This window comes from Dromiciops gliroides, chromosome 1 (genome assembly GCF_019393635.1).
Source record: "Dromiciops gliroides isolate mDroGli1 chromosome 1, mDroGli1.pri, whole genome shotgun sequence".
Lineage (NCBI taxonomy): Eukaryota > Metazoa > Chordata > Mammalia > Microbiotheria > Microbiotheriidae > Dromiciops > Dromiciops gliroides.
This window is the reverse complement of record NC_057861.1, coordinates 114,946,314-114,954,944: the sequence shown is the minus strand read 5'-3', so window position 1 is coordinate 114,954,944 and position 8,631 is coordinate 114,946,314. Positions and strand designations below refer to the sequence as shown.

Here is an 8,631-nt window from a genome sequence, read left to right as displayed (position 1 = left end):
ACCTACCTACCCCATCACCATCGTGCTACTATGAAGTTTTTGCTTCAACAGTATCGGGGTGTGATAGTTGGAAGTCTGGCTTGAGTTTGGTTCTCTGACACATACTAGCTGTGTGATCCTGGATGATTTACTTAAGCTCTCAGTGTCTCAGGCAGCTCTTTAATTAGAATTTATAGACAGAGCTGTGTCAATGAAATCAAAGTCCCAGATGGAAAGAAAAAAAAGTTGATATTTGGGATGATTTTTGAGTAAGTCAAAGGAAGGGGTATAGTGAGCCAGGATGTGATATCCCTGGGGGGTCACTGAGTATATTTTTAGTCAAGTATTGTTTATTTGAACCCTCAGGCCCCAAGGGGTTCCTTGTTCTAGATGCAGAGCCCCTTCCTGGAAAGAGGGTTTCTACTGAGAAAGGAAAACATCTTGAATAAAACTAAAAATATGGCCTCTGATAGAAACCATAAGTCTATGCAATTATGATGCTGTTATGGTGATGATGGGATGAGGGTAGTTTAAAAAAAAAAACATTTCAAGATAATAAAATGTGGTCATAAATTGGAAAAATCATAATTGTGTTGTAATTTAAATTAATTCATAATACTCTACTTTCAGAGTGCTTTCTAACCATTAATTTTTAAAAAATTATTAAACACAAAGAGGAGGTGTGGTCTAGCCTCCTCTCCTAGGCAGTTAGGTGGTACATTGGATATAATATTAGGATGATCTGAGTTCAAATCTTGCCTTAGATTCTTATTAGCTGTTGAAAGTACTACCATGAGCAAGTCATTTAACCAATGTCTGCCTCAGTTTCCTGATCTGCAAAATGGGGGGGGATATTAAAGTGCACCTTCTTCCCAGGGTTGTGATGATAAAATGAGATAATATTTATAAAGCACTTTGGGAACTTTAAAGCTCTATTCAGTTATGGGGGCACTTTAATATAAAGGGAAGAAAGAGGGATGGGAAAAAGAATAAACATTTATGCATTAACCAGGCCCCTACAATGTGTCAAACACTTAAAAAAACGCAACCCCATGAACATCTCATCTGAAGACAATAAAGCTTTATTTCTTTTACTTAGATTTGACCTAGTATTCACAGTCAATATATATATATATATATATATATTAGAATAGAATTACACACTACATTATGCTCTTAGAATTTTGTCTACTTTGGAGCTGTAAGATATAAGAGAAAATCAGAGACACTGGAGAAAGTTTAGAGAACTGCAGGCCACATGGTTACAAATTTGGAAAAAAGAAACTTGATGGTCTTTAGGAAATGATTTACTCCAAGACCCCTTACTTCATTCAATGATTCCTGTTCTGAAGAATGGTTTGCAAAATAGAGGGAGCCACCAGTCATAAGAGCTATCTATGTTCCTCTGGGAGTGTATCTGCCTTGGCCTTAATTTCTATCCCTTCTTAGGAAAAAAGTTTAGAGGAGACTGGGTTATTTCTATTGGTGAAGAAGTAGCTTAATTCATTGTCTTAAAGCATGTGAAGGGTCATCGCCAAAGAGAACAGTAATCAACCAATTATTCTCTCTATACACTAAAGATGTAACCAAATAAAAGAATTAGGGGAGGTAATCTAAGAATCTGGAACCACCTCCTTCCTGATAACTCAGTAGAACACTGGCAGAAGTTACTAGAAGGGAACTGAAAGTTTATTAAAAGAAAAGAACAAAAGGGAAAGAGAAATAACAAAAACTCATGACCCTGGACAAAAAGACTGATATGGCAGAGCCGGATGCTAGACTTAAGATGGTAGCCCTGCTTTTAACTCCTGATTCTGCCACGACCTGTGTGATCTTGGGGAGGTCATTTGATGACACTAAGCTTTACTGTCCTCATTTGTAAAATGATGGGGTTAGGCCTGGTGTTTTGTTTTATGTTTTTTTTTTTTTAAAGATCCCTTACAGCTGAATATTCTATGATCCAATCAGTAAGTATTTATTAAATATCTATAATATGCTAAGCACTCAGAGAACATGAAATTATCCCTCTTCTCTGGGCTCATACATTCTATTTATATTTATGATTTGTCAGAACATAAGAATTACATGCACACACACACACAAAAAGAATTACATGCACCAGTTGCTCCTTACAATGACACCTTTCTTCTGGCTATTTAGTGTCCTCCTCCTCCTCCTCTTCTAAAGCAGAATGACACCATGAGGGTAAAGATAGCAGACAGCATTATCCACTAAGTCATAGAACTTCCAAGACTTTAACCTTCTACTTCTACTAAAAAACAGAAGGGGACAGACCAAGACTCTGAACCCAAGAGCCCTGGGAACAACGGTGTCCCAAGACTAGCAGTCCTGCTTCTAGTATGGCCCCTCCAGCTGTCATTGTAAGGAGCAATTCCTGTGAAGGCCCACTTTCCACACCACCACCACCGATTGTTGACCACCTACCACCAATGGGGTTAGAGGCCCACGAGACCAGGGAATGGAAATGCCCTCTAGACCCTTTGGTCCCATATCCAGTCCTGCAGCTATCAGGCCAGGAAGTAACTACTGTGGGGCAACTGATTTTTCAGGTGGTGTCTTTGTGTGTGTGTGTGTGTGTGTGTGTGTGTGTGTGTCTTTTTAGCAGCCACAGCTACTGAAGATCTGGGAGAAAGTAGCCAACACTAAAGTCCTCGGCACTGGCAAATGGTTCAGTATCAGACACAGACGTGACTTTATCAGCAGAAGTGAAATTAAAGAAAATGCTTTGCCATCTGCTTTGCCCCTGTACCCTCAGGGTTATAGGACCTTTTCATCTGACTTGTAGGTGACTTCTGTATATGTTGCATCCCTCATTTGAAGGTGAGCTTCTTGAAAGCAGTCTTTTCTATCTGCATTCCCAGAGTTTAGCACAGTGATTATCTAATAGATGCTTTGTCGTTCCTCCATTCATTCTGCAGACTTTCAACATAAATACTCTGGGTGATCAAAAAATAGGAGCTGGACAGAAAGAAGTTAAGATAATCACACCTTCTAAGTTAGGAATAATCATTTAAGCTTTCAAGTTGTCTGATATTAGTTTGCACAGAATTCATTCATTCATTCATATGTGGAAATTACAGGCAGTCTATTGTATAAATGCACTCCAATTTCAAAAGCTTGCTATGCCTTACTGAGGACCACTGATTAGACCTAGTTCTTGAACCGAGCAGGAAGTCAGAGATACTTTTATTGTAGGATCTAGCATGCAGAGAATAGTTTCATAGAATCACAACTCTTTGAGCTAAAAGGAGCCTCAAGAATGTATCAATTCCTTGTCTTTAGACAAGTAAGGCATGTACTGAATGTACATTTTATGTACATAAATACAACACATAATATTGTATGTGCATTTGAAAGAGACAAACTGTTTTCAGGATGAAGCAATTTGTCTAAGCTCTCACTCTGTCGAAGCTTCAGCTATAACCTAGATCTCCTGAACTCCTGCTGTGTGTGAAGCACTGTGCAAGGCATGATGGGAAAGTCGATAGATACAAAGTCAAATAAGACATTATCCCTCCTCTATTGGAATTGAGTAGAGAAGATAAATACAGTAAATAAAACCCCTCTCTTTCTTCAAGACGCTATTCTAGAGCAGCCTTCTACTCAAAGCCTTTCCTGGTCCTAAAACCTTAGTGCCCTTCTTCCCTAAGTCAATTTATTTAATTGTCTTTTTTTTTTGGTATTACACACACATTATTTTCCCTTATCAACCATAAACTCCTTGAAAATAGGGATTGTTTCATTCTTTATATTTGTATCCCCAGAAGCTTTATAAATTCTTGTTGATTGAGTGATTAATTGAAGATAATACATACACATGTAGAAATCAATTCAACAAACATTTAGCATTGTAACTAAAGTGCTGGGCTAGGCACTTGGGGAGATGCAAAGTTTAGAATAGAATGTTCTCTGTTCACATGGAGCCTACTTTCTGAATTTGTGAAAATCTGTGACTTTGTTCTGATGTGAGAAGTCCCTCCAGTTATGGCACTCTAAGGAGATAAGTGTGAGAAATAATTATTAATAATTGATATCTTGGGAAGACTCAGTGCTCCCCTTTTTTCTAAGTCCTTGAGGTGTGGGGTTCTGAAGGAGTTTACTGATAAGATTTGGACTTTTTTTTTCTTGCACTAGACACATAGGTGAAAGCTACTGTGCTCCAAACAACGTGGGTTGGGTCTACATTCTTTCCCTGATGTCTGTTTGACCAAGATTTGAGTGACCTGAGTCACATATCCCAAAACCTCATTTTAATATAACCTACCTCCAATCAAGTCAACCATTTAGATTTTCATTGCTGTTAACCAATTAGATGTGATGGCTACTTGATGGACCACAATAGTTAGAAGGGTATATAGACTGTGTGAGCCCACCACCATGTTTGTCTTTGGTCCGAGAGAGATGGCCATTGGCCATCCTTTTATTAATAAGCTGCCAGCCTTATTAATAAAATGATTAAATTATCCAGAAACAACTATGTCTCTCATATTTTTAATTGTTATATAAGTCACTAGGAGTTTGTGGGGGGGAGGGGTAAGCAATTCATCCAATGACCTAATCAGGGGTTAGAAATGGGATGTTAACTCACATTTTCATATCTCCAAGTCCAATAGTTTACAGTTTGGGACCTGACTACAGTACAAAATAAGAGTTATGTAAAAGTCTAGAAATGCACAGGAATATATGTAAAGCACATGGCAAACTTTGTCTGGACAGCCTGTACAATCAGGAAACTGTAGCTGCTTCCAGAGTTAAAGAGGGGATGAAGAACAGGCTGAATTGCCTTGAGGAAAACTGCAAAACTCCTTTACAGAACCTAAGCTTCCCATGAAAACAAAGGACCATCTTTTAATACAAACATTCTACTGGAATTGATATCTGGCAACAAGATCCGGAATAGGAAGGTCTTCAAAGAATTAAAAATGAAGATCACACAGAGAAAAATGGAAAGGCATATGGTGGGGGTTAGCAGGCTGAAACATGCAGCCAATGAAGACCTCCAAAGAAGAACAAAGGAGTTGTACAATAGGCAGGGAAAAATGGGTTGATCATGTGGTAAGGATGAAAAATGATATATGGACAGCTAGAGTGCTCCTCTGTTACCCTCACGATGGCACAGAACATTGAGAAAAGTCTCCAGCATGCTAGGTGGACCCCTTGTGTAGGAATTATGGGAAGACATGGATAAAAGTTACACAGGGTGGGCTGACATAGGTGGGTTAGGATTTGCCTTGTTCCAGGGAACTTCTGAATTGATGAAATCACAGATCCACTCAAGCATTTGACTATTTGAAAACACTAGGTACCCAGCTTAGTTGTGTCTACCTGCTGAAGGAATAGAAGTATTATCAGTACCCTGTACATTTTAGTATCCTGGGGAGAAAAAAAATCCCAGCTTGTCCTACGCCCTGTATAGCTCTGACTTGAGAGAAATAAGGAAGGAGAGGCAGTCTGGAATAGCAGAAAAACCAGTGGCTTTGGCATCAAAAGACCTGAGTTCAAATCTTCCTCACTATGTGTGTGACTTTTGGCAAATCACATAAGAGTTTGCATTTATATAGTGGTTTATGAAGAAACCGAGGCTGAGAGGTGAAGTAACTTGTTCAGGATCACACAGCTAGTATCTGAGCAGATAATTAAACTTAATTTTTCTTCATTTTAAAGTGAAACACATAGGGGGCCAGCTAGGTGGCGCAGTGGATAAAGCATCAGCCCTGGATTCAGGAGGACCTAAATTCAAATCTGCCCTCAAACACTTGAGACTTACTAGCTGTGTGACCCTGGGCAAGTCACTTAATCCTCATTGCCCTGCCTCCCCGCCCCCCCCATGCAACACACCATCCATTTTACCGCTTTACCCCATTTCCTCATCTGTAAAATGATGTGATTGGACTAAAGTAAGGGTTCTTAACTTTTTTGTGTTTCAAAAACCTACCTCCTTGACAGTTTGATGAAACTTATGGACTCCTCAGAATAATGTTTCTAAATGCATAAAATATAATACATATGTTCAAAGGGAAAACGATTTCCTTGATATACAGTCATAATTAAAAAAAAATAGATCTCAGACTCCAGGTTTAAGAACCCTTGGACTAGAGGAAGACTTTTAAGGGAGCATGAGTTTCAAAATATGAATAGAAAGATTGATTTTTTAAATTTCCCTCAGATTTGCAATTGCACGAATAATGTCCTCTCTTTGTCCAGTTCAGTGTACTACTAAGCCAGTATAACAGTTCTCCTCCCCTCTCCTAATTTAGGTTAATAAGAGTAATAAATAATAACAATGTCCTACCGTTTGTATACTAAACCCAAACAACTAATGACCCACAGGAGGGGCCACCCAGCTTGCGTTCTGTACATAAACCTCGGGGCCACGAGTCTACTACAGCCAGTTCTCGGCCACAAGCTGCCCTCAAGCTCCCTACTGGACACCAGCCTCGTGTTTATGTTTTCCCTCTGGTCCCGCCCATAAGGGCACGCGGGCCCTGGCCACTCCCACAGCCCCACCCACTGGTCCGTAGCCCCACCCTTTCTCCTCAAGGCGGGAGGGATTCACGGCGCTCTCCCCAATCACACACGAGCCCCGAGGCTGCCCCCAACAGAGATGGCGGCCGGGGCTTCCGTAAGGGCTGACTGATTCTTAACACCCGGGCGAGCTTACGGTGGGGAGAGAAGAGTGAGCAGCTCTCGAGGATGGAGGAGGAGGGCAGCAGCGGCGGCAGCGGCAGCAGCGGCGGCAGCACCGGCGGCAGCACCGGCACCGGCACCGGCACGGGCACGGGCACGGGCACGGGCATGGGCACCGGCGGCACTGGCACGGTCAGCGGAGGCTTGCAGCAAAGGGAGCTGGAGCACATGGCAGAGATCCTGGTCACTGGGGAGCAGCTACGGTAAGGGACAGCGACTGCAATGCTGCTGGCGGCGGCTGCTCCGCGCCTGGCTCCCTTGCCCGAGCCCCGCGCTCTGCGCTTCGCTGCGGCTGCTCGGAGGCTCCGCCTGGGCTCGCCCGGCTCCGGCCCCGGCCCCGTGCGGGCTCACGGGGTGGTGGCTGCGGCCGCTTGATCCTCATTTTCTCTCCGCGGCTCAGGCTCTCGGTGCTGCTGGTGCCGGAGGCGCAGAGAGCTCCCCGCGCTCCTCCTTCTCAACCTGAATGGGCAAGGCTGCTGCTTTCCCCCTGACGGAATTTGACAGCTGCTGCGGGTTAGCGCTGCCGGCAAAGGCCGAGGGGCCGAAAAGGCTAGCGCTTTCAGGGCCGGGGTGCGGGTCTACACACCCTCTCCCAATCCCCTTATTCTCCAGCAGTTTCCGTGCCAGGGCGGGGCGGATCTGATCGAGCATTTCCATTTGAGGTTTCCTCTCGGTTTTCCGTAGCTGCTGAGGCTGGGGACAAGAAAGCATGGCAGGCAGCCCAGAAGCGGTGCCGGGGTTCTTGCTGTCAACCCGAGCGTTGTGGACCTGGCAGAGATGCGGGTCCACCCCCCACCTCCACCCCAGCCCCCACTTCATTACTCCCAGTTCTGCAGCAAAAATAGGAGGATTTTCCTGGGCCTGACATGCAGGGTGGATAGGGATACAAAGAGTCTCCACTAGAGATTCATCTAATATGAACGTTGCAAAGGACCTGAGAGAACATCTCGTCCAACCATCTGGTTTTACACATGAGGAAACAGAGGCACGAAGTGTGCCCAAGCTAATTAATTGACTAGTCAGGCACTAGAATGCACATCGAACGTTTCCTGGTTGCCACTACAGTGTTCCTTGTCTTCATCTTGCTTAATCAAAGCTTCCTTTCTGCCTCTCCCCCAAGTCTCATAGAGACACAACAGTTTTTATTTAGAATGGTCTGCCCATTTTAAGAGAGTTTTAAAAATGGAGCTTGGCAGTGGCAGTGACTGTGGTGGTCATCCCCTTAGAAAATCATTTCAGTGTAGGGATAAGATTAGATTCTGGTTGTAAGAGTATGCACCTGCTCTTTCGAATACTTCCATGGCGTTTCTAGTGCATTTTAATTCCGGGTGAGGTATTTTAAGATGGAACGAATCAAGAGAGTATTTCAAGGAACTCGGTGCCTTGCCGTTGACCTTGTTTGCAGAAGTGAGTGAAGGATTCTGGAAGTCAGCATTAGAGCTAATTGAATTTTTAAAGAAAAGTTGTGATTTCACTTTAGAACTGAAAAGTAATTTGCACATTTCTATTCCGACATGGTTTTGTGTAATTATTCCTCCAGATCAGGGGGTGTTTTTTTGTTTTTGTCCGACCACTGAATAGCACAGTATTTGGCACGTAAGTGGCGATTAATAAATACTTGTTGATTGTTTAAGAGAATAAGCTTGTTCTCCTTCATCTAAAGAAGTAGATAATTTAGAGTTGGAAGAGACCTTAAAGGTCATCTAGTCTACTTCTCATCAAATTCCAGATGAGGAAACTGAAGTTAAGTGATTTATCCAAGGAAAGAAAGTTAGCAAATGACAGAGCAATTTTAATATGGTGTCCCTAAAGTTTTAGTGCAGAGCCCTTCATAACTTGCCTTCTCCCCGCCTCCATTCCTCTCTCCCCCCAACCCCAGTGCACTTTCTGGTCTTCTTGTACCATATATCTGAAACTGGTCTCCTTGCTGTTCCTAGAAGAAGA

General features: G+C 42.8%; 1 protein-coding gene across 1 annotated transcript in view; it reads left to right on the top strand.

Moving 5' to 3' along the window:
* The first annotated feature begins 6,555 nt into the window (after positions 1–6,555).
* The window catches only part of DEPTOR (DEP domain containing MTOR interacting protein), a 172,035-nt gene continuing 169,959 nt past the window's right edge, over positions 6,556–8,631 (top strand). The window contains exon 1 of the mRNA XM_043978971.1: positions 6,556–6,890. Within this exon, the coding sequence (XP_043834906.1) occupies positions 6,694–6,890 (197 nt within the window). The 5' untranslated portion in view covers positions 6,556–6,693. The remainder of the gene's footprint in view (positions 6,891–8,631) is intronic.